We start from the raw sequence: 27,364 nt of genomic DNA on the forward strand, positions 1-27,364 counted from the left end.
TTAAAAATATTTTAAAGATATCACAAAGATCTCAAAATGCTTCAAAAATTTTACATTAGATCTCACAAAGACTTCAAGAATTTAAAGAAGATTTGATTAAGATTTCACATCATTTAAAAGATTTTAAAAAAATTTCAGATTTAAAAATATTTCACAAATATTTCAGAATATTTCAAAAGTTTCCACAAAGATTTCGAAAAATTGGAGATTTCATCAAGTTGTTAATAATAAGATTTTAATAGATTTGAAAGATTTCACAAGATTGCATGAGGATTTCCCAGATATTTCAAAAAATATCACAAAGATTTCACAAAGATTCTGAAATATTATTAAGATTTCGCAAATATTTGAAAAAATGTCAGAAAAATTAAAAAAACTTCACAGATTTCATAAAGGTTTTGCAAAGACTTCGAAACATTTCAAAAGTTTTTACAAAGATTTCGAAAAATTGCAGATTTCATCAAGATTTTAAAAACTTTAAAAATCTCAAAGATTTTAATAGATTTCAAAATATTTCATAAGGATTTCACAGATATTTAAAAAAATATCACAAAGATTTCAAAAAAATTCTAAAATATTTTTAAGATTTCGTAAATATTTGAAAAACTTTCACAAAAATTAAAAAAAATCAGATTTAAATTTTTTTACAAATATGTAACATATTTTAAAAGATTTCAAAAGATTTAATGAGTTTTTAAAAGATTTCATGAAGTATTTACACTCATTTCTAAAGAATTCAAAGTATCATAAAGATTTCAAAATATTTTTAATATTTCAAAAATTTTTATATAAGATTTCACAAAGACTTTAAGAAGTTGAAGAAAATTTTACTAAGATTTCACATAATTTAAAAGTTTTGAAAATATTTGAAAACTTAAACATTTTCTTTGATGATTTTACAAAAATTTCAAAATAATTTTAAAGATTTGAAAGATTTCGTTAGAATTTTAAAGAATTCAATAATTTCACAAAGAATTCGTAACAATTTCTAAAACCTCATAGAGATTCCAAGGATTTCAAAAGATTTTACAAAGATTTGTATATCAGATTTCAATAGGGAACAACCCTACGATCTTATAATTTGTATTATGTAGTAAAAAAATAATTTCTCACTTTTAGAAAATTCCATTACTTTTCCAGGTTTTCTAGATTTTCCAGGTCTTCTAGCAAACCCTGATCTTATAAATATAATTTTATAAATCTCGCTAAAGTACATTACCTTGCTGCATAAACATAAATGCAGTATGAATGAAAGCTGACGAGTGCCAAAAGATCAGCAGCTATCGATATTTGAAAGGTAATACCCAAACCTCCAAAGAGCAACAAAACTTTGAAAGCAAAATCCAATAAAGGTTTGAGAACAACAAGAAAAGTCCACCATAAGTGAATGTGATAGAGAAAGAACTTTCCCAGCACTGCGTTAAAAGAATGATTCAATTTCAATCCGGCTGGCGATCCCATTAACCAGTTAACAAGTCCTTTCAATGACTTTACAACTTTCTGAAATTGAAATAATATTATTTTCCATTCCTCCCTTTTCCTCTTCAAATGAAAAACTGAATTAATGGAACCCGATGACTAAATTTTTGAAATTTTTGTGATATCTTTAAAATATTTTGAATTATTTGCGTAATCTTTTCAAAACTTTTTGAAATCTTTGAGAGTTTTTTTTTTGTAACATTTGTAAAGTTTTTAGAAATCGTTGCAAAAACTTCATGAAATCTTTCAAACACTCTTTAAATCTTTTAAAACCTTTCGAAAATTTTTAAATATTTGTAAACAAATTTTAATCATTTATATTACTTTCATTTTTGCGACATTTTTTTTTTTTTTTGATTTGCGAAATCTTAAAAAAATTTCAGAATCTTTGTGATATTTAATGAAATATCTGTCAAATCTTAAAAAAAATTATATTTTCTAAACCTTCAAAATCTTTATGAAATCTAAAATTTTTCGAAATCTTTGTGAAAACTTTTGAAATATTTCGAAATGTTTGTGAAATCTTTGTGAAATTTTTGTAAAATCTTTATGAAATCTGTCAGATGTTTGTGAAATATTTTTAAATCTCTAAATTATGTAAAATCTGAATGAAATCTTCTTCAACTTCTTGAAGTCTTTGTGAAACCTTATATAAAATTTGGTAAATATTTAAAATATTTTGAAATCTTTGTGAAATCTTTTAGAAATATTTTTGAACCCTTTGGGATGTTTTTTGAAACATTTGCGAATTCTTTAGAAATCGTTGCAAAAACTTCACGAAGTGTTGCAAACACTCATTAAATCTTTCAAAATCTTTTAAATATTTGTACTTTTTTTTTAATTCTTTGATATTTTTTAATTTTTGTGAAATCTCTGATATTTTTTGAAACATTTGCGAAATCTTACAAATATTTTTGAATCTTTGTGAAATCTTTATCAAATCTTTTGAAATCTTTATGATACCTTTAAAATATTTTAAATTCTTTGCGTAATCTTTTGAAAACTTTGAAAAATCTTTGGGATGTTTTTTGAAAACTTTGTGAAATCTTTAGAAATCGGTGCAAAAACTACATGAAAAATTCTAAATACTCATTAAATCTGTTGGAATCTTTCAAAACTTCTTAAATATTTGTACAATTTTTTTAATCTGTGATATTTTTTTGAAATATTTGCGAAATTTTACAGATATTTTAGAATCTTTGCGATATATTTTTTTTAATATCTGTGAAATATTGATGAAATCTTGTGCAATCTTTAAAATCTTTGAAAATTTTAAAATCTTTAAAATCTTGACGAAATCTGCATTTTTCCGTAATTTTTGTGAAAACTTTTGAAATATTTCGAAATCTTTGTGAAGTTTTTGAAAAATCTTTACGAAATTTGTCAAATATTTGTGAAATATTTTTAAATCTTTGAAATTTTTTGAAATCTTTTAAATGATGTGAAATCTTAATGAAATCTTATTTAAATTCTTGAAGTCTTTGTGAAATCTTATATCAAATTTTTGAAATATTTTGAAATCTTTGTGATGTCTTTAAAATATTTTGAAATCCTTGAGAAATCTTTTTGAACTTTTTGGGATGTTTTTTTTAAAGATTTGCGAATTCTTTAGAACTCGTTGCAAAAACTTCATGAAATATTTCAAATACTGATTAAATCTTTTGAAATCTTTTCAATATTTGTAACAATTTTTTAAAAAACTATGATATTTTTTAATTTTTGTGAAATCTTTGTGATATTTTTTGAAATATTTGCGAAATCTTAAAAATATTTTGAAATCTTTATGAAATCTCTATGATGTCTTTATAATATTTTGAATTCTTTCGGTAATCTTTTGAAAACTTTTTGAAATCTTTGGGATGTTTTTTTAAACATTTGTGAAATCTTTAGAAATCGTTGCAAAAACTCCATAAAATCTTTCAAATAAAATTTTTAATCTGTCAAATTACTTTAATTTTTGTGAAATTAAAAAAAAAAATTCCCAAATCTTAAAAATATTTCAGAATCATTGTGACATTTTATGAAATATCTGTCAAATTTTAAAAAAATTTATAGTTTTTAAACCTTCAAAATCTTTATGAAATCTACAATTTTTCGAAATCTTTCTGAAAACTGATGAAATATTTCGAATTATTTGTGAAATCTTTGTGACAAATATTTGAGCAATATTTTTAAATCTTTGAAATTTGTGGAAATCTTTTTGAACTCTTTGGGATGTTTTTTGAAACATTTGCGAAATCTTAAAAATATTTTGGAATCTTTATGAAATCTTTATGAAGTCTTTAAAATATTTTGAATTCTTTGCTTAATCCTTTCAAAACTTTTTGAAATCTTTGGAATGTTTTTTTAAACATTTTTGAAATCTTTAGAAATCGCTGCAAAAACTTCATAAAATCTTTCAAATAAAATTTGTAATCTGTTATATTACTTTAATTTTTGTAAAATTTTTTTAAATATTAGCGAAGTCTTAAAAATATTTCAGAATCTTTGAGATACTTTTTGAAATATCAGTGAAATCTTTAAAAAGTTCGAAATTTTTTAAACCTTTAAAATCTTTATGAAATCTGCAATTTTTCAAAATTTTTGTGAAAACTTTTGAAATATTTCGAAATATTTGTGAAGTCTTTGTGAAATATTTGTAAAATCTGTATGAAATCTGTCAAATATTTGTGAAATATTTTCAAATCTTTGACATTTTTTAAAATCTTTTAAATTGTGTGAAATCTTAATGAAATCTTCAACTTCCTGAAGTCTTTATGAAATCTTATATAAAATTTTGTAAATATTTAAAATTTTTGTTAAATCTTTTTGAACTCTTTGGCATGATTTTTGAACATTTGCGAAAAAAACTATTTGCGATTAAAAGTTCAATATTTTTTATTGAAATTCTTAATACTTGGTTAAAAATTGAACCACTTTGTTCAAATTTTAAATACTTTTTCGAACATTCGTTTGTTTTTTTGTTAGAAATTAAATTTTTTAACTAAAAAATTGAAACTTGAGTTGAAAATTTAACTATGTGGTTTCAAATTATTTTATTTTGTTGAATGTTTTACTGGAAATTTTAGGAAAAATATCCTTATTTCCTGTGTTTTTAGAGTATTTTGGCCTGTTATCGAAACAGTTGAAAAAAATTATTTTCATGTTGTTTGAAAATTCAACTACTTAGTAGACTATTTGGTAAAAATTCATATTTTTTACTTAAAATTCAACAATTTACCTGATTTTGTTTTCTTTTTTGACTGTAAAATCTCTTTTGGTTGGAACTTTAACTAAATATAGCTAAAACTTTAACGACTCTATTATAATTTTGTTGTTGTTAAAAGATTGATCACTTTAGTTGCAAATTCATCGCTTTGCTTGAAAATGTAATTATTTTGTTAAAAATCATTGTTTAAAAAAAATTCATCCATTTTTGATGCACAATTGATATTTTGTAGTTAAAAATTTAATTGTTTTGTTGAAGATTCAACCATTTTTGTTAAAAGGTAATATTTTATAGTGACAAAACAATTAGTTTGTTGAAAATGCATAATTTCGGTTTAAAAATTGTAATCTTTTTCGGTTTAAATATTAACTATTAAATTTTTCGTTGTGAATACATATATTTTAGCTGAAAAGTCAACTATGTCTGGTTAAAATTCGAACTTCTTTACTAAAATTTTTTTTTTATTGTAGATTCATTTCTCTGATTGAAAATTCATCCATCTGGTTAAAAACACAACTATTTTGTTAACAATTTGTTTACTTTTGTTGAGAATTAAGTTTTTTAATTAAAAATTTAATTATTCCATTTTCTTTTGAAATGCAAAATTTTTAGTTGAAAATTAAACTACCTGGTTGTAAATTTATGTAGATAAAGGAAAAGTCGTCTATTTTGGATAAAAATTAAATTTTTTAATTAAATTGGACAAACATTCAAATATTTTGATAGAATTTTAATCTTTTTTGTTAAACCTGCAATTGTTTGGTAGAAAATTAATATTTTTTTTCGAGGATTTAACTATTTTTTTATAAATTCGTCATTTTTGGATGAATTCAATTATTTCGGACTAAAAATTAAAATACTCTTTGGTTGAAAATTCAACTACTTATTTTTGTAGAACTGTCAACTGTTTGGTTTAAAATGACAGTTTTAATTAAAAACTCATATTTTCGGTTAGAAAATTCAACTATTTGGTTAAAAATTCATATTTTTTGCTTGAAAATTCAACCATTTATTTTGAAATTTTTTTTTGACTGTAAAATCTTATTTGTTTGGAACTTTAACTACATGGATAAAAGTTCAACTTCTCTGTTAAAATTTCATTTTTTTGGTAGAAGAATTATCACATTAGTTTCAAATTCATCGCTTTACTTAAAAATGTACTTATTTTGTCAAAAAATAATTTTTTTAAATAGAAAATTGATCTAGTTGATCATAACTTAATGTATTGTCATTAAGAATTTAAGTATTTTATTAAAAATTCGTATTTTTTGGCTCAATTAAACTGTTTTCAATGTAGACTAAAAATATTGTTTGTTGAAAATTGGTTCAAAGTTGAACCAATTTCTTCTAAATTATTTTCTTTTGTTGGAGATTCATTATTTTATTTTAAGATCCCTATCTTTAGTTGAAAACATAACTTTTTTGTAGAGAACTAATTTTTTGAATGAAAATTAAACTATTCTATTTTTGGTAGAAAATGTATCCTTTTTAGCGTAAAATTAATTAATTTTGTCAAAAATTGATCTATTTTTATTAAAGATTCAACTATTTTCTTACAAATTTATTTTTTTTGTCCAATTTACCTGTTATTGATCTAAAAACATTTTTTTTTACTTATGAACTATTATATTTTTCGTTAAAAATTCATATATTTTGTTAAATATTTGTCTCTTTTGTTTGAAAGTTAAACTACTTTGTCAAAAATTCATTTTTTGGTTGAAGATTCGTCATTTTACATGAAAATGGATCTCTTTGTTTAAAAATATAAGTATTTTGTTAAAAATTCGTTTTTTTTTTGTTAAATTGTTTTAAAATTTAAACCATTTGGTAGAAAATTAATTTCGTTTTGTTGAGAATTCAACTCAGATGTTGAAAATTCGTAGTTTGTAAATTACATCAACTGCTTTTTGTTTAAAATTCCAATATTTTTTGGTTGAAAATTCAGATGCTTGTTTATAAGTTGAATTACATCATTAAAAAATAATTTTTTTAAATTGATTGTTTTTAGCTGTAAAATGATCTATGTGGTTGAAAATTTAACTATTTGGTTAAAAATTAGTTTTTTTTGCGTTGAAAATGAATTTTTTTAATTGAAAATTTAGCTATTCAATTTTTTATTTACAATTGATATTTTATTGTTGAAAAAAACTATTTTGATAAAAATTTTATTATTTTGTTGAAGATTCATAATTTTTGTTAAAAAGTAATCCTTTTTAGTGAAGAACCAATTGTTTTGTTAAAAATTCATAATTTCGTGTTGAAAATTAAAATATTTTTCGTTTTGAATGTTAATTATTACTCAATTATTTTGTTGAAAATAAGTTTTTTTTATTTAAAAAATAGCTTATCCTTTATTTGTTGAAATGTGATAATTTTTTAATTAAAATAAAACTTGGTTGAAAACTCATGTAGTTTGAGGAAAAGCCGTATTTTTTGGTTGAAAATTAATTTACCTCTTGAAAAATCAACTCTTTAATTAAAAATCCATATATTTGGTTGAAAAGTCCAGATTGCTACTTTAAATATTAGAAATTTGTTTGGCGAAACTTCAACTGTTTGGTAGAAAATTATTGTTTTTAGCTTGAAAATTCAATACTATTACTTGAAATGTTAGAAATTAATTTTTTAAATATTTTTTGTTCAAATTGTAACTGTTTTTTTGCAAATTAATCTTTTTTTTGAGGATTTAAATATTTTGTTGAAAATTTGTCTTTTTGGATAAATTCAACTATTTTTGGAGAAATGTCAACTGTTTGGTTTAAAATGATCTTTTTGATTAAAATTTTATATTTTCGGATTGAAAATTAAACAGTTTTGTAAAAAAATCCACTTATTAACTAGAATTCTATAATTTAGTTTATATTTTTTTCTTTTTTGACTGTACAGTCTTTTTTGTTTAAAAATTCCTCTTTTTTTATTGAAAATTCATCTTTTTTGGTTTAATTCAATTGTTTTTTTATTTAAAATAAAAATATTGTTTAGTGTAAATATCAACTATTATATTTTTCGTTGAGTATTCATCTTTTTTGGTGGAAAATCGAACTACTTGATTAAAAGTTGAACTACTTTGTTAAAGATTCCTTTTTTTTAAGATTCATCTCTTTGATAGAAAATTAAACTATTTTGTTAAAAATTGTTTGTTTTTTTTCGTTCGAAAATAAATTTTTTAACCTGATAATTTAACTATTCCACTTTTTGTTTGTTTCTTAATTGAAAATTCAATGTCGCTAATTGAAATTTTAGAAATAAAATTTTTTTGACGAAACTTTACTGTTTTGTATAAAATTTAAGTTTTTGGCTGGAAAATTAAACAATTTGGATGAAAATTCAATTATTTTGATAGAAATTTAATCTTTATTGTTAATTTGAAACTGTTTCGCAGAAAACTAATCTCTTTTTGTTGAGGATTTAATTGTTATTTTAAACATTAGTTTTTTTAAAAATGAATTTAACTGTTTTAGATCAAAATTAAAATCATTTTTGGCTGAAAATTCAATTATTTTTGTAGAAAGGTCAACTGTTTGGTTTAAGATTACCTTTTTAATTAAAAACTCATATTTTCGGATAGAAAATTGAACTATTTTGTAAAAAATTCAGCTATATTTAACTATCTATAATTCGATTGATTTTTATTGCTTAATGCAATTGTTTTTTATATAAAATACAAATATTTAAAATTTAAACATCATTTTGTTAAAAATTATTAGTTTTTTTTTGAAAATGAATTTTTTAAACTGATAATTTAACTATCCCACTTTTTGTTAAAATATGATATTTTTAGTTGCAAATTAATCTGCTTGGTTTAAAATCCAAATAGTCTGACGAAAAGTCGTTTTTTTGCTAGAAAATTAATTTTCTTGTTGGAAAAACAATGTTTCCAATTGAAATTTTAGAAATTTCATTTTTTTTTGACAAAGCTTTAACTGTTTTGTAGAAAATTCATGTTTTTGGCTGAAAAATTAAACAATTTGGATTGAAATTCAACTATTTTGATAGACATTTGATCTTTTTTGTTAATTTGCAACTTTTTCGTAGAAAACTAATCTCTTTTTGTTGAGGATTTAACTGTTATGTTGAAAATTAATTTTTTTGGATGCATGTAACTGTTTTGGATAAAAATTAAAATCCTATTTGGTTGAAAATTCAACTATTTCTGTAGAAATGTCAACTGTTTGGTTTACAATTACCTTTTTAATTAAAAACTCATATTTTCAGATGGAAAATTCAACTGTTTTGTAAAAAATTTAGCTATATTTAATTATCTATAATTTAATTGATTTTTTCCTTGACTGAACAATCTGTTTTGATTAGAAATTCCTTTTTTTGTCTGGAAAATTCGTCTTTTCTTGGCTTAATGCAATTGTTTTTTATTTAAAATAAAAATATTGTTTAGTTTAAACATCAACTATTATATTTTTCGCTGAGAATTACTTTTTTTATTGAAGATTCATCTCTTTTATTGAAAACTGAACTATTTTGTTAAAGGATCTTTTTTGTATTGACGATTCATCTGTTTGGTTTAAAATTGAACTATTTGGTTAAAAATTAGTTTTTTTTTGTGTTGAAAATTAATTATCTTAATTTAAAATTGAACTATTCCATTTTTGATTTACAACTGATATTTTTCAGTTGAAAAGTCAACTATTTCGATAAAGATTTTATTATTTTGTTAAAGATTCATAATTTTTGTTAAAAATTTATAATTTCGGGTTGAAATTTAAAATATTTTTCTGTTTAAGTATTAACTATTACATTTTTCGTTGTAAATACATTCATTTTGGTGAAAATTCAACTGCCTGGTTAAAAATTGTTTTTTTTCTGTTGTTTGAAAATGAATATTTTAAACTTATAATTTAACTATTCTGCTTTTGATTGAAATGTGATATTTTTTTAGTTAAAAATTTATTTTCTTGGTTGAAAATTCAATGTTGCTTATTAAAATTTTAGAAATTTCATTTTTTTTACGAAACTTGAACTGTTTTATATAAAATTGATATTTTTGGTTGGAAAATTAAACAATTTGGATAAAAATTCAACTATTTTGATTGAAATTTAATATTTTTGTAAAAAATTCAGCTATATTTAACTATCTATAATTTGATTGATTTTTTTTCTTGACTGAACAATCTGTTTTAAATAACATTCCTTTTTTTTTGAAAATTCGTCTTTTTTTCAACTGTTTTGTAGAAAATTATTCTATTTTTTTTAGGATTTAAATACCTTTTTAATTAAAATTTTATGTTTTCGGATTGAAAATTTAACTAGAATTCTATAATTTGGTTGATATGTTTTTCTTTCTTGACTGTACAATCCTTTTTGGTTAAAAATTCCTCTTTTTTTTTGTAAAAAATTCGTCTTTTTTGATTTAATGCGACTTTTAGCGAAGAAACAATTATTTTGTTAAAAATGCATAATTTCAGGTTGAAAATTAAAATTTAAAAAATATATATATTAACTATTAAATTTTTCGTCATGAATACATTTATTTTGGTTGAAAATTAAATTGCCTGGCTAAAATTTGTAGTTCTTTGATAAAAAAAATTTCTAATTGAAGATACATCTCTTTGGTTGAAAATTCGTTTATTTTTGTTGAAATGTGATATTTTTTATTTGAAAAGTAAACTACTTGGATGAAAATTCATGTAGTTTAAGAAAAAGCCGTATTTAAAAAAAAAATTAATATCTGAGTTGAAAATTTAACTTTTTAATTAAAAATCCATATACTTGGTTGAAAAACCAAGATTTTCACTTAAAATATTATATATTTTTTTGACAAAAGTTTAACTATTTGGTAGAATATTCTTGTTTTTAGATTGAAAATTTAATATGGTTACGTGAAATATTAGAAATTAATTAATTTAACATTTTTTCTCAAAATTGTAACAGTTTATTAGAAAATTAATCTCTTTTGTTAAGGATCTAAATATTTTGTTAAAAATTCGTCTTTTTGTAGAAATGTCAACTGATTGGTTTAGAATTATAGTAACCTTTTAATTTAAAATTCATATTTTCGGATTAAAAATTTAACTGTTTTCTAAAAAATTCCACTTATTAACCAGAATTATATCATTTAGTTAATATTCTTTTCTTTCTTGCCTGTATCATCTTTTTTGTTTGAAAATTCCTGTTTTCGGGAGAAAATTCCTTCTTTTTGGTTTAATTTAATTCTTTTTCATTTAAAATAGAAATATTTTTTATTTTAAATATCAACTATTATATATATTACAATTAGAAATTAGAAAATTGAACTATTTTGGTAAAAAATATTATTTTTTTCATTTGAAAATGAATTTTTTAAACTGATAATTTAACTATTCCACTTTTTGTTGAAATGTGATATTTTTAGTTAAAAATTAAGCTACTTGGTTGAAAATCCATGTAGTCTGAAGAAATAATGTAGTCATTTTTTTTAACGAAACTTTACCTGTTTTGTAGAACATTGATATTTTTGGCTGGAACATTCAAATATTTGTAAAAAAATTCAACTATTTTGATAGAAGTTTAATCTTTTTTGTTAAAATTGCAACTTTTTGGTAGAAAATTAATCTATTTTTTTAGGATTTAAATACCTTTTTAATTAAAATTTTATATTTTCGGATTGAAAATTTAACTAGAATTCTATAATTTGGTTGATATGTTTTTCTTTCTTGACTGTACAATCTTTTTTGGTTAAAAATTCCTCTTTTTTCTTGTAAAAAATTCGTCTTTTTTTGGTTTAATGCAATTGTTTTTTATTTAAAATAAAAATATTTTTTAGTTTAAACATCAACTCTTATATTTTTCGTTGAGAATTCATTCTTTTATTGAAGATTCATCTCTCTTGTCGAAAATTAAACTACTTTGTCAAAGATTCGTTCGTTGATGTTGTTGAAAATGAATTTTTTCAATTAAAAATTCAATTCTTCCATTTTTGATTACCAGTTGATATTTTTTAGTTGAAAATTAAACTATTTGGTTGAAAATTCATGAATATCGTTAAAAATGCAGTATTTCTACTTGAAATATCAGGAATTTAGAAGGTTCCAAAATAAATGTACTAATCTTGAAACATTCTAGGCCCTGGCTTGTTGAAATAAAAATAAAACTTACGTCAGCATTGTCCAATAAAATTGAAGACGGAACAACATTGCCAATGTTTGCAGAAAGTAATCTCAACATAAGAATTCCAAGAAGAACATCCACAATTGTCGCCAAAATATGATTTCCTGTTTTAATAGTAATTCTCCTCCGCTCAATAATTGAATTTAGCATCCACCTTAAATTCTCAAGCCATCCATTCACATGTAATCCAAGTGTAGAGTACTTCAAAATAGGCAACAACATATTTGTTACACTGCACAAAAACACTATAGGATACAAAAAAAGCAGAGCGATATTTATTAGAAAACCTTCATTCACGATATTAAACCACGTTTTCTTTTGAATTTCATCTTGAATCGCCTTCTTTCCCAATATCTCTTTTAATTCCGAAAAGTGATCCTTAGAAGTCAAATTGACAAAAATCTCCGACTTGAGAAGTGATAGTTGATCGTAGATTATCACCATCGCATGGCAAGTTTCGAGTGAAACTTTTTGATTGTCAATGAAAATATTTTCTAAGCAATAATCGTAACTGATTTTTGTATCTCTCTCGAGGGGGTTCAAATATAAATTTATCCAATTCGAATGACTTTTGGACAATTGCCAATTGTCCTTGTCGGTGCCAGAAAAATAGCCGAGGATGTCATTGTTGATTTTCAGTGGGAAATCTTGTATGCCAATAATGTAAAACTTGCTGACACTGTTTTCTTTATCGTTGACAATTTTGCCAAACATTCGACCCGGTTCTTCGCTGTCAAATCTTGAAGGAACAAAAACCAAGAGTGTTTTCATGTCGATTCCTCTTTTAATTTTGTCACATTTAATCTATTATTTATTCTTTGTTTTTCGCTTTTTGTTTCAATCGACAAGTCATGACATGGCTACAATTAATAAAATAGTGTATAAAATATTATATTTTACTTTTCGAGTCCATGGTCACGAATAAAGAGTAAACAGAAGCAAAGATATCTTTGATGGAAGTGTCTGCAAACTAACCTCTTTGTTGTCTGCCGTTGAGGGCGCTGTCGAACACAAGTACTTTTGCGCGCCAATTTTCAAATTAACAAATTTCGGAAGTGTTTTGGGACTTTTTTTATAGTATGATTGTATATACACAATATTTCAACGTGCGAAAAAATTTTACTAATAAAAATATTTAATGCAAAGGTATTACAACTTAGAGGAAAGTACAGCCGAAATTCAATCTGTTCGAGTAAAACTATATTACCTTTTCAGCAAAATAAATTAATTTTTAACCAAATAATAGTTGAATTTCAAAACCAATAGATTAACTTTTTACCAAAATAATGAATATTTACCAAAAAAGATGCTTTTTGATCAAATACATTCATCTGAAACCAAATAGTTGAATTTTCAACTAAAAATGGAATAGTTCAATTTTGAGTTTAAAAAATTAATTTGGAGAGAAAAAAAATTAATTATCTATAAAAAATTTGAATTTAGAACAAAAAGTAGAATTTTCACCTAAAAAAAGATAAATGTTCACAAAAAATTGAATAGTTAAATTTACAGATAAAAAGTAATAATTTACAACAGAATAGTTTAATTTTCTACTAAAGAAAGGATTTTTCAAATAAAAGGATAATTTTTCAACTAAACAAATTAATTTTAAGCCAAATAATTACGTTTTCATCCAAGAAGATGAATTTTTTACTAAAAAAAAACGATTTTTCCATAAAATACATTAATTTGGAACCAAATAGTTGAATTTTCAACTCAAGAATATAAATTTTAAACTAAAACTAAAATTGTTCAATTTTCAGTTAAAAAAATTAATTTTCAGCCAAAGAGAATAATTATCTGTTAAAAAAGATAAATTTTCACCCAAAATTGAATAGTAAAATTTGCAGATAAAATGAAATAATGTTCAACAACAACAAAATTAAATTTTTAACCAAATTGTTTCATTTTCAAACAATATGATAAATCTTCAACCAAAGAGACGAATTTTGAATCCAAAAATATCAATTTCCAATATGTAATGAAACTCTTTAATTATTAGTTAAATTGTTCAATTCTCAGTAAAAAAAATTAATTTTTGAGAAAAAAATGATTTTTTAACTAAATTCATCATTCGTCGAACAAAAAGTTAACTTTTAACAAAAAAAGTTATTACTTTTTAAGTAATTAATTTCATTTTCACCAAAAACGATTAATTATCTATCAAATAAGATTAATTTTCAAGCAAATAATTGAATTTTCAGTTAAAAATATAAATTGTCACAAAAAATGGAATAATAAAATTTACAGATATTAAAAATTAATTTAAAAAAAGTTAAACTTCCTACAAAAGAAATAAATTTAAAAATAAAATCTTCAATGTAAAACCAAAAAGTAAAATTTTAACCAAATAGTTTGCAAAAAAGACCAATTTTGAACCAAGTTCCTAATTTTTTAACAAAATAGTGGATCTTTGAACAAAAAATATCAACTTTCCAACCTGGGAAGAAAAAGTTAAATTATTACTTCAATAGTTCAACTCTCAATTATAAAAATTAAGTTTGCACTGAAAAAAATCGATTTTCAACTAAAAGCATAGATTATAAAAAAGAACTAAATAGTTGAATTTTCAAACCAAAGATATTAACTTTAATTAACAAAAAAATTAATATTAAACCAAACAGATTAATTTACAACTAAAATAATGAATCATCGAACAAAAATAATGAATTTTTAACCAAGCAGTTTACTTTCTCACCAATTAATTTAATTTTCAAGCAAATAAAATAAATTCTCAATAAAAAAATATTAATTCAACAAATAAAAAAACAAATGAAATAAATTCTCAATAAAAAATATTTGAATTTTCAACCAAGAAGATTAATATTCACCAACAAGAAAAATTAAAACTTTTTTTTAAGTCAGAAACATGGACTTTCATTAAAAAAAGAACTCAAATTTCAACAAAATAGTTCCATTTTTAACCAAGATGATGAATTTTCAACTCAAAGTCTTAATTTTTTAACAAAAAATACGACATTTTTACAGAATACATGAAGTTTTAACTAAATAGTTGAGTTTACAACTAAAAAATACAACACAAAAAATAAAATAGTCAAATTTTCAACAACAAAAAATTAATTTTCCACAAACAAGTTAAATGTTCAACCAAAGAGATGAATTTTTAACTAAAATAATTTATCTTCATCAAAGAATTAATTTTGAACAAAGCATAAGTTTTAATTCCAATCAAGCAGTCGAATTTTTAATAAAAAAAAAAGATTAATTAAATTATAACGCTTAACATTTTTAACATTAAGAGAAAAATGTTTTATTTTTAACATTTGAACCAAACAATTGAATGTTCAGTTCAGAAAATTTCATTCTTAAGAAAGCATAGATGAAGTTTCAATTAAATTTTAACCAATTCTTCAGAAAATGAATTTTTTTAAAGGTAATTGAATTATCATTGAAATTAATTTTATTTTAGAAAGCAAATTAATTTTTAACAAAATTGTTACATTTTCATCTGAAAATATGAATTTTCAACCAAAAAAAGGAATTTATAACAAAGCAGTTCAACTTTCAATCAAGTAGTTGAATTTTCAGCCAAAAAAGGGGAATTCTCAACAAAAGATGTAACAGTTGATATATTTCAACAATTTTTTTAAATTTTCAATCAAAAACAGTTAAACTTTTAACAAAAAAATACGAATTTCCAACAAATTAGATTACTTTTTAGCCAAAAAGGATTTTTCATTTGAGAAAAAAAAATCTCAATCAATTTGAAAATATGAAGTTTCAACCAAAAAGTTAATTTTCAACAATATGGTTAAATATTTACCAATAAAATGAATTTCTAACGAAATAGTTGAACTTCCATCCAAGTAGAGGAATTTCCTACCAAAAAAGCTTTTTTTTAAACAAATATTTGAAATTTCAAGCATTAATTAAATTTGTAAACACTTTCTTTTCACCTAATATCCCTCCTCTCATCCCTTTTATTTCCCATCACTGCCCCTGATTTCATCTTTTTTTCTTTCACTGATTTCCCCCACTTCTCCATACTCATTTCCCGTCAATTTACCTAATATTTCTCCTCTCATTTACTCTCACCCTACCCCCTTATTTCTCATCACTTCCCTTGATTCCATCTCATTTTCTTTTATTCATTTCCCCTCACTTATTTCCCGTTACTTTACCTAGATATTCCCTTTCTCATTTCCTCTCACACCACCTCCCTAATTTTCCATCACTTCCCCCGATTTCATATAATTTTCCTTCACTCATTTCCCTAACGTTCCCATGCTCATTTCCCGTCACTTTACCTAATATTCCTCCTCTCATTCCTTCTCACCCCAATCCCTTATTTCCCATCACTTTCCCTGATTTCACATATTTTCAATCACTCATTTCCCCTCACTTCCCCATACTGATTTCCTGACACTTTACCTAATATTCCTCCTCTCATTTCCTCTCACCACACCCCCCTTATTTCCCATCACTTTCGCTGCTTCCCCTCATTTCCCCTCACTTCACCTAATATTCCGCAATTTATTCCTTCTTATGTGCCTATTTCACCCAACTTGATCTAATTCTCCCTCCATTACGCTCTCATCACTTCCTTGCCCGCATACTCCCCAAGATTCTCAGCATTTCCCCTACACCTACCTCAATTCCCCTAACTACCCCAAAATCCAGTCTTCTTATATTTCCTTGTTTCCTCTACATTACCTCCCCTGATTTCCCCTTACTTTTCCTACTTTACAACCTCTGATTTTCCCTTACTTCCCCTTCTTGGGAAAAGTACGAGAGATGGACGGACGGACATCCGGCCGAAACTATAATGGTTTCTGTGCGGAGCTACGAAACCTTAAAAATGAGAAAAAAGGGTAGAAAGAGGAATTATTGAGAAAAATAAGAAAGGAAATAGGGGGCAGAGTTTGAAGTGAAATTGTGAAAATATTTCAGATGTATAATTTGAAAATTCGCGGGCAGAGGTACTTGTGTTCGACAGAGTCCTCAGCGGCTAAATTCCTCATTAACGAACTTTTAAGAGCACCACAATAAATGCATTTTCAAACAAGTTGCATTCTGTAAACATAAGGAGTAATTTAAAAATTCTTGAAATAATTAAGTAACATATAGGGAAACGTTCAAACTGGGACTTGAAATTGAATTAAAAAAAAAAAAAAAACAAGACAAGTCTGGAAAAGGATACCAAAAAGAAGTGACTAGAAGCGAAAGCGAAGCTATTGACTAAAATTGGAAACATTGCAATTGCAACTCAATCACATCAGCTGTTTCCGTTCCACAAAAATGTTAGTTGACGCACATATTATGCGCAAAACACCCGGCTGATGGTTTGCAAAATTGCAATCGACTTTTTGACAATCAGTCGTGAAAGACTTAATATTTCGGAGCAATGTGGTCCCAATGACCAAAGATTTGCTTTTCGTTTCGTTTTCGTTTGACAGATGGGTGCGACAACTGAGTGCGACTCCAGCTCCGAAAAATCTTCGGATTCGAGTTCTCTGGATTCAGGAAGTGCCAACGAGTCGAAACAAGGGCTAGCTAGCAAGATGTTCTCCTATGCTAATTCTATTTTCTTTGTTGGAATCATATTTACAATCCTCGTAGCGCTTCAGAGCTCGTAAGTTATTCAAATTTTTAAGGTTATATTTTAAACTTTACCAAATTAATTTTTTTCCTACTTTTATTTCAATTTTGCACGTTTTTTGTCTTTGTGTTTATTATTGTTTTACAAGAACTATTTATTGCACTTGGAAGAATGAAACTTTTTTTTTTGTGAGCTCTTAACTGGTATTAGATTTATACAATTGTCGAGCTGTGACTTTTTGAATGATTGGCAGTACCTTTTGCCACGTTTCACATTCTGTTTTGATAAGGTGACCAGACACCCGAATTTTTTTATCGCCGTTCAAATTTTTCTTGTCTGAAAACGGAAATTGGCGATTTTTTTTTGCGCGGACTTCAATTTTCCTCACAATTTCTGAAATAAATAATGTGAATGCTTTGTTGAAAACTCAAACATTAAATAGTTTATGTTTTTATATTAAAATAATTTCTGCTTGAAATATCTTCTATTACATTTTTCGTTGAAAACTCAACTGCTTAGTTGAAAGTGAAACTACTTTATAAAAATTAATTTTTTTTATTTGATTCAGTATTTTAATTAAAAACACTTTTTTCAGTCAAAAATTTAACTATATTGTTCAAAATGCTTTTTTTTTCTTCGGTTAAAAATTAATTTTTTTATCTGAAAATCTAACTGTTCCATTTTTGGATGAAAATGGGTTTCTTTTAGTCGAAAATTCATGTATTTTGTTAAAATATTTTTTTTATGCTAAACATACTTTCTCCATTTTTAGTTAAAAAAATCTATATATTGTTGAAAATTCTTTTGTTTTTGATAAAAATTAATTTTGTTGCCTATGAATTTAACTATTCCGCATTTGTTTAAAATCTCATCTTCAGCTATTTGATAAAAAAAACCCGTTTCTTTTGGTTGAAAATTCGTTTTAATTGGTTAAAATTTAATTTTTGTAACTAAAAAAGTTAACTATTCTGTTTTTGGATGAAAATGGATATTTTTTAATCGAAAATTCATGTATTTTTTGAAAATTACTGCTGTAAAGAAATTAAACTATTTTGTTGAAAATTGTTTTTTTTTGTTTGTTAAAAATTAATTTCGTTTACAGAACATATAACTATTCCATTTTTGGTTCGTAATTTTTTTTTTTAATTCCTTTTTATTTGGTTAAAAATTAAGTTTTTAACTGGAAATTTAATTATTCAGTTTTTGGTTAAAAACATCATCTTCAGTTAAAAATTCATCTTCTTAAGTTGAACATTGAACTATTTGGCAAAAAAACTCATGCAATTTGTTGAGCATTTATTTTTAAATGGTTAAAAATAACTTTTTGTTTGAAAATTTAACCTTTGCATTTTTGGATGGAAAATGGCTCTTTTAGTCGAAAATTCATGTATTTTATTGAAAATTAATTTTTTTTTTGTTGAAAAATAATTTTTCTTTGGTTGATTTTTTTGTAATAAACATATAACTATTCCATTTTTAGTTGAAAATTCATTTATGTCGTTAAACATGTAGATATATTGTTGAAAATTCTTTTTTGTTCTGTAAAAATTAATTTTTTAGCAGAAAACTTAATTCATCCGTTTTTGCTTCAAAAATAATTTTCTTTAGTTAAAAATTCAACTGTTTAGTAGAAACCTCATTCATTTTGTTAAAAATTCGTTTGAATTAGTTAATAATAAATTTTGAACTAAAAATTTAACTTCCATTTTTGGATAAAAATTGATATTTTTTGTCAAAAATTCATGTATTTTGTTGAAAAACAATTCTTGTTGTTGAAAATTCAACTAATTTCTTTGAAAATTCGTTTTTCTTTGGTTAAAAATTGTTTTTTTTTTTTACTGAACTTATAACTATTCCATTTTCAGTTTAAAATTTGATCTTTTTTTGTTGTTTAAAAATTAATTTTTTAACAGAAAATAAAAATATTTAATTTTTATTTAAAATTCATTTATTAGTCGAAAATTTAACTGCTGTGTTGAAATTTCACCTTCAGGGTTAAAAGTTCAACTTTTTAATCAAGTATTTACTTTTTTGTTGACGATTCATATATTTAGTTTGAAAATGCAACTGTTTTGTAGAAAATACGAGTTTTTAGTTTAAAATTGAATATGTTATCGTAGAAACTTAATCTTTTGTTTGTTTGAAAACTTAAACATTAAACAGTTTGTTTTCAGATTAGAATATGTTCTGCATGAAATATCTTCTATTACATTTTTCTTTGAAAATTTAGGTACTTAGTTAAAAGTGGAACTACTTTGTATTTTTTTTTTATTGATGATTCATTATTTTAATTCAAAATGCTTTTTTTTAGTTTAAATGAAACTTTTTTATTGAAATTTTGTTTTTACTTCGTTGAAAATTAACTTACTGACTGAAAAGTTTACTATTTCATTTTTGGTTGAAAATTGATATTTTTTGGTTGAAAATTCATGCATTTAGTTGTAAAATTCATTTCTGTAGTTAAAAATTTAACTATATTGTTGAAAATTCTTTTTTTTTTTGTTGTTAAAAATTATATATATTTTTTTAACTGGAAATTTAATTATTGCGTTTTTGGTTAAAAAATCATCTTTAGTTAAAAATTTATCTTCTTTAGTTGAAAATTTAACTATTTGGTAGAAACCTAATACATTTGGTTGAAAATTTGTTTGAATTAGTTAAAATAAACATTTTTAAACTAAAAACATAACTATTTCGTTTTGGGATGAAAATGGATATTTTTTAGTCTAAAATTCATGCATTTTGTTGAAAATTAATTTTGGTTGAAAATTCGTTTTTCTTTGATTAAAAATTGATTTTTTTAAACTGAACTTATAACTATTCCATTTTTAGTTGAAAATTCATTTTTTTTTGTTGAAAGTTTGGCTTTTTGGAGATAAAAATGAATTGGTTTTTAACTGAAAATATGACTATTCTGTTTGTTTATTGAAAATTCGTAATTTGGTGTAGAAAATTGAACTATTGTTTTGCAAATTCTTTTATTTTTAGTTGATTTTTTAAAACTAAATTTTATCTACACAGTATTTGGTCAAAGCATTCATCCTTTTTGGTTAAAGATTGAACTATATTGAAAATTCTTCTTTTTTGAGGGGTTAGAAAATGAACGATTTTTTTGAATATTCATTTTTGATTGAAAAACATTTTCTATCTAAGAAGTTAACCATTCCACTTGTGGTTAAAAATTAATTTTTTTTAACTGAACATATAACTGTTTCATTATTAATTGAGAATTTATGCATTTTGTTGAAAATTCATAATTTTTATAGAAAATTAATCTTTGTGTTTGAAAATATTGTTGAAAATTCTTTTTCATTTCGATTAGAAATTATTGTTTAAAGTAAAAATTTAACGAAACAGTTTTTGGTCAATAATTCGTCTTTTAGTTTTAGTTTAATTAATTAATTTTTTTTTAGTTTTTAAACGCTTTTTAATTTAGTTTAATTTAATTGAAAGTTCAACTATTTGATAGAAACCTCATGCATTTGGTTAAAAATTAATTTTAATTGGTTAAAAAATGTTATTACTGGATTTATAACAATTCCATTTTTGGTTGATAATTGAAAATGTTGAAAATTTTTCTCTTTTGTATTAAAAACTAATTTTTTATCTGAAAATATAAATATTCCATTTTTTGTTAAAAATTCTCCTTTTTTTGGTAGAAAATTAACCATTTTTGTTGAAAATTCACTTCTTTTGTTAAGAATTTAACTATTATTTTGAAAGTTCTTTTCTTCTTTGACGAAAATTCTTTTTTTTTTGTGCTAAAAAATTAACTATTTTGTTAAAAATTCGTTTTTAATTGGTTGAAAATAATTTTTTATCGAAGAAATGAAGTATTCCATTTTTAGTTGAAACTGTATGTATTTTGTTAAAACTTCGTTATTTTTTGTAAAAAAATTAATCTTTATGATTGACAAGTCATCTCTGGTTAAAAATTTAACTGTATTATGGAAAAAAAGATTTTTCATAACATTTTTTTTTAACTTTAAATTGAAATACACCGCAGTAGGTTAAAAATTGATCTCGTTTAGTTGAAAATTGAACTATTTGGTTTAAAACTTATGCATTTTGTTAAAAATTACTTATTTTTTTAATGTAACTATGTAATTTGTTTTTTTTTCAAAATTAATTTTTTTAACTGAAAATATAACTTCCAATTTTTGTTAAAAATTCATCTTTCTTAGATGATTGAAAATTCATCTTTTTGGTTGAACGTTCAACTGTTTGGTTCAAAATTATTATTTTTTAATTGAATATTTACATTTATAGTTGAAAATTCATTTTTTGTTTGTTAAAAATGTATTTGTAAATGTAAAAATGATTTTTTTTTGAAATTATTGTTTTTAACCTGGAAATATAATTACACCTTGTTTGGTTGAATTTTATTCTTTAGTTAAACAGTCAACTATTTGGTGGAAAATTAATTATTCTTGCGATTGTGGATTTATTATTATATTTAAAAATTCATTTTTTTTGTTAAAAATTTAACTATATCGTTGAAAATCTTTTTTGTATTTAATTTTTTAAACTAAAATCGGACTACGCTGTTTGGTTGAAAAGTTATCTTCTTTAATTGAAAAGTCAATTATTTGGTAGAAAACGTTCTTGAGGTTAAAAATAAATGTTATATTTTAGGTTGAAAATTTGTCTTCATTAATTGAAAATTGAAAATAATTTTTTTTTAGTTTAAAATTGATCTTTTTGGTTAAAATTTAATTTGGGTGACTAAAAATGTACCTGAAGGAAATATTTATAACAAAGAAAAGTTGGAGAATTTCAAAATTGGTATTTTGTAGCAATCCTGTTTAAAAAATATATAAAACTGCTTAATTTAAATTGTATTAGGGGTGGGGGGATTTTTTTTTTAAATCAGAGGTACAAATATTGAATAAATTTAAAAAGGGATTTATTTGTAATAATTTCAGGCCTCCAAAAATATCAAAACCACCACCTGCTCGACCGTTTTTCAACACGAGTTCGATTGTGGCAGATTTTTATAAAGGCCACTTGAGTGCAATGGTGGAGAGAATAATGGATTCTGATTTTAGTTTCATAATGTATTATGCACCCTGGGATGCTGAAAGCCAAGCTCTCAGGGTAGAGTTTGAAATCGTGTCGCAGTACTATCATTCCCAGGTATGTAATTGCTCGAACCTTTTTTTATTTTTTTATTTGCTTATCAGCTCCAGGAAAAAAAACGGGAATTTAATATAAAAACCGGTAAATTACTTCTGATCGCAGTAAAATTCAAATTTCATTATTTTAATAATCCAGATTAATGTATAAAAGTGATTTCTACTTTATATACAGTAGCAGGCCTTTATTATTTATTTTGTGTTTATTTGTTTTTATTTTAGTTTATTATGTTACGAAATTTATTTACTTATTTGCAGTTTATGGATCTTAGTTTTTTCAGATTATATCAGTTTACTCTAATTAAATTACAATATATTATTGTTTTAGAGTACTTATTTTTGTTTAAATTAGCTAGCAGTTGTTACCGGTTTTTTATTAATTAAAAAGAGAACTTATCATATTATTTAAAGAGTGTAAAGTTCCTTGAATCTGATTTTGCACACCTTCATCTATACTTTATTAGAGAAAGAAATGTTTTTTTTTTTCATTATAAGGAAAACCTTTTACTTATTTTTTTCTGTGAAATTTTTTTTAGCTGAAAGGAATAAAAAAAAAATTCCTCTCCCAATTCAAAATTCGTCACAATTTTAAAGTTCCTTCTTTCAAATTTAAGAAGAAAAAAAAAGAATTTCAGGTAGTTTTTAGAGTAGAAGTAGTATTTCAAAGAGGAAATATTTTTGAATTATAAGAGAAAATTTTCTTATATTGTTCCTTGTAATTTGATCTTTTTTACTTAATTAATTTAATGTTTAATTAATTTTGTTGTTATTTGAAGATTAATAATTTTAATTGAAAATTCATCTCTTTTTTAAAATGTAAGAAATTTGTCAAAAGACATTTTTAAAAATAAAAATTTCACTATTCTAGTACCAGCTAGTACAAAATTTAACTATTTAGCTGAAAAATCGTTTTTTTCTTTATTAAGAATTAGATTTTTAACGGAAAATTGAACTATTATATTTTTTGTTGAAAATTTATGTTTTTTGGATAAAAATTGATCTATTTTATTGAAAATTGATATTTCTCATTTAAAAATTAAAAGAATTGTTTGAAAATGTATGTACTTTGTTAACAATTTTGCATATTTTGTTAAAAAATCTATGTTTTGAGAATATAATCTTTTTCTATAAAAGTCATTTTTAAGTTTAATTTATATTTTATAAACTCAATTATGGGTATAATACTGCTAATTTTTTTAAAAGTTTAATTAAATAATTAAATTAAAGTTTTAAATTTGCCTCCTTGCTTAAAAATGGTCCTTTTAGGTAAAAAAAATTAAGTATTACAGTTAAATATTTATATTTTTAATTGAAAATTCATCTTTCAGGTTGGAAATAAAATTCCTTGTTTGAAAATTAAACTCTTTTATTAACAAATATTATTTTTTATTGAATATTTATTATTTTAATTAAAAATTCATTTATTTTATTGAAAAGAGAGCTATTTGATTTAAAGCTGGTTTTTTTTCTTTGGATGAAAAGGAATTTTGTCGTCGAAAATTGACCTATTTTGTTGAAAAATTGCTTCTTTTTCGGGTGAAAATTATTATTCTTTTTAAACTGAAAACTAACTATTCTGAAAAACTTTAAAAAATTCTGAAAACTATTATTCCATTTGAATATTCAATAATTTTAGTAAAAATTTCATCTCTTTGGTTAAACATTCATTTATTTGCTAAACATTTAATTGTTGAATTTTTGGTTGAATAATGATCTTTTTAGTTGAAAATACTTATTTTTGATTGAACATAAATTGTTGTAACTCAAAACTTAATTATTTCAGGTTTGGTTGAAAATTGATTTTTTTTCTTTTTAGTAAAAATTAATTTTGTTGTTAAAAATTTAATTAATTTAGTTTAAGATTCATTATCTTATTTGAAAACTCATCTGTTTAATTTAAAATTCAACTATTTCCGTCCAAAATTAATTATTTTAGTTAAAAATTCATCAGTTAAGTTGATAATTATTTTTTTAAACTAAAAATTTAACTATTGCATTATTTAAATATTTGGTTGAATATTTATCTTTTTCAATTAAAAATTCAACTATTTCGTTAAAAATGCATGTATTTTGTTGGAAACTTGTATTTTTGGTAGAAAATTATTTTTTTATTAAAAAAATATATATATATTTGAATTTCTCACAAGAACCTTGAATTTACATTATTATTTTTATTTAAAAACAGTTTACGAAGGGTTGACAACTCGGTTTTTGAGTATACAATAGATTTCAAAAGGTTAATGAAATAATTCTAAAGTTATAAAAATTCCAAAATATTTCAAAGTCTATAATATTTTTAATTATTTTGAACATTTCAAAAAGAGTTCGAAGATTTCAAAGAATTAAAAGGGATTCAAGGATTCGAATATTTCACAAAGATTTTAAAGCTTTCAAAAAATTTCAAGGATTTTAAATATTTTGAAAAGGGTACAGTACACTAGATGTCAAAGATTTTAAATGATTTGAAAAAAATTTAGAAGATTTCATAAGCAAAGATTAAAGGAAGATTTCACAAATATTTAAAAGATTTGATAAAGATTTGAAAATGTTTCAAACCATTTCACAACGATTTTCAGGATTTCAAAAATTTTACCAACATTTTCAAAGATTTTACAAATATTTCGAAAATATTTAAAAGATTTCATAAAAATTTAGTAAAAAGTTCGAAATTCATTGATTTCAAAAAGTGTACAGTACACCAGATTTCAAAGATTCCAAAACATTTTAAAGATTTCAAACGACTTCAAATATTTTTAGAAGATTTTAAAAAGGGAGTAAAACTAGATTTCTAAGATTTCAGAATATTTGAAAGATTTTCAATAGTTTACAAATTTTTTTTAAAGATTTCACAACAATATCAAATATTTTAATTATCTCAAACGAATACAAAATATTTCACAAATATTAACAAAAAATTATAAAGATTTCAGAAGATTTCAAGAATTTCGAAAGATTTTAATAAATTTACGAATTTAAACGAACACAAAAGCTTTCAGGAATAAAGAAATATTTCATAAAGATTTAAATATTTTTAAATTCATTTTACAAAGATTTCAAAGATTTTATCAAAATTTTAAGAAATTTCAAAATATTTCACAAAGATTTCAAATATTTAAATGATTTCACAAAGATTACATGAAATTTCATAAATATTTCATAAACGAAGATTAAAGAAGTTAATATTTAAGTTAAGATTTCAAAATGTTTCAAAACATTTTAGAAAGATTTCCAGGATTTCAAAGATTTTACCAAAATTTAAAAAGATTTCACAAAGATTTCAAATAATTTACCAACATTTCAAGAGATTTCAGAGAATTTCATAGAGAATTCAAATATTTTAATTATCTCAAACGAATACAAAAGATTTCACAAATATTTCAAAGAATTTATAAGGATTTCAGAAGATTTCAAGAATTTTAAACGTTTCAAAAAGGATATACCAAATTTTCAAGATTTTAAACAATATCAAAAGCTTCTAATAAATTTGAGATTTAAAACGAACACAAAAGCTTTCAGAAAAAAGATTAAAAAAGTATTTAATAAAGATTTCAAAATGTTCTAAAGCAGTTTACAAAGTTTTTCAGGATTTCAAAGATCTTATAAAAATGTTAAAAGATTTAAAAATATTTCACAAATATTTCAAACATTTCATAAAAATTTCATAAACGAAGATTAAAGAAGTATTTCATAAAGATTTCAAAATGTTTCAAAGCATTTCACAAAGATTTCCCAGATTTCAATGATTTTACACAAATTTAAAAATATTTTACAAAGATTTCAAATATTTTAATGATTTCATAAAGAGTTTACAAATATTTCAGAGATTTCATAAAATTTTTATAAACCAAAATTAAAGAAGTATTTCATAAAGATTTCAAAATTTTTTAAAGCAAATTACGAAGATTTCCAGGATTTCAAATATTTTACCAAAATTTATAAAGATTTAAAAAGATTTCACAAAGATTGCAAATATTTTAATGATTTCAAATGAACACAGAAGATTTCACAAATATTTGAAAATTTTCATTAAGATTTCAAATTCAACGATTTCAAAAATTTCAAAACAACGTAAAGATTTTAAACGATTTCAGGTATCTTTAGCAGTTTTCAAAGATTTTAAAAAGGGTGTAGTAAACCAGATTTCTATGATTACAGAAAATTTTAAAGAGTTAGCAACGATTGCAATTTTTTCAAAAGATTTCACAAAGATTTCTCAAATATTTTAATGATTTAAAACGAATACGAGTTAACACATTTTAGAAAATTTCAAAATGTTTCACAAAAGTTTCAAATATTCCAGTGATTTCAAATAAATAAATCAAAGGTTTTAGACAATCTCAAAAGGTTTCAAGAAAGTTGAAAATATTTCAAGCAGTTTCAATGATTTCAAACCAACACAAAAGTTTTCACAAACAATGATTAAATAAAGATTTTACAACGATTTCAAAGAATTCACAGATTTTGTAAAAATTTGCAAAGATTTCAAACGATTTTACAAATATTTTATAGCAATTTCAAGATTTCACAAAGATTTAAAATACTTCAAAAGATTTCAAGGAATTCAAAAAAATTTCAAAAAATGTTTAAAATGTCACAAAGCTATACAAAATTTCAAGGATTTCAAATACTTTACAAAGATAAATGTAAAAATATTTCCAAAGATTTATTAATTTATGATTCAACCTTCTTTTGAAATTGTTGACCAATAAAAAAAATTAATTTTTCATCTTTTAAAAGTATAACAAACGGTTATTTGATTGAAAGCCTGGAAAATACGAGGGTAGTTCAATAAGTCCTGAGAATGACCAACAGATGGCGCGCGAATCGCTCCAAATCATCTGTTTTCAGTCAGCACCACTCCCGACTAGATATATGGTGCAG

General features: G+C 23.0%; 2 protein-coding genes across 3 annotated transcripts in view; one reads left to right on the forward strand and one right to left on the reverse strand.

Moving 5' to 3' along the window:
• The window catches only part of LOC117172019 (phosphatidylinositol N-acetylglucosaminyltransferase subunit Q), a 16,856-nt gene extending 4,107 nt beyond the window's left edge, over window positions 1–12,749 (reverse strand). The window contains exons 1-2 of one of the 2 annotated variants that reach the window (XM_033359741.1): window positions 11,777–12,749; window positions 1,220–1,500 (exon numbers count right to left, since the gene is read on the reverse strand). In XM_033359741.1, coding sequence (XP_033215632.1) covers window positions 1,220–1,500; window positions 11,777–12,559 — 1,064 coding nt within the window. In that variant the 5' untranslated portion in view covers window positions 12,560–12,749. The remainder of the gene's footprint in view (window positions 1–1,219; window positions 1,501–11,776) is intronic. The other variant, XM_033359742.1, reaches the window with a different exon arrangement.
• Window positions 12,750–16,778: 4,029 nt separating this feature from the next.
• The window catches only part of LOC117170754 (thioredoxin domain-containing protein 11), a 57,746-nt gene continuing 47,160 nt past the window's right edge, over window positions 16,779–27,364 (forward strand). Inside the window, exons 1-2 of the mRNA XM_033357788.1 lie at window positions 16,779–17,381; window positions 22,274–22,484. Coding sequence (XP_033213679.1) covers window positions 17,206–17,381; window positions 22,274–22,484 — 387 coding nt within the window. The 5' untranslated portion in view covers window positions 16,779–17,205. The remainder of the gene's footprint in view (window positions 17,382–22,273; window positions 22,485–27,364) is intronic.

Source organism: Belonocnema kinseyi, chromosome 4, assembly GCF_010883055.1.
Source record: "Belonocnema kinseyi isolate 2016_QV_RU_SX_M_011 chromosome 4, B_treatae_v1, whole genome shotgun sequence".
Lineage (NCBI taxonomy): Eukaryota > Metazoa > Arthropoda > Insecta > Hymenoptera > Cynipidae > Belonocnema > Belonocnema kinseyi.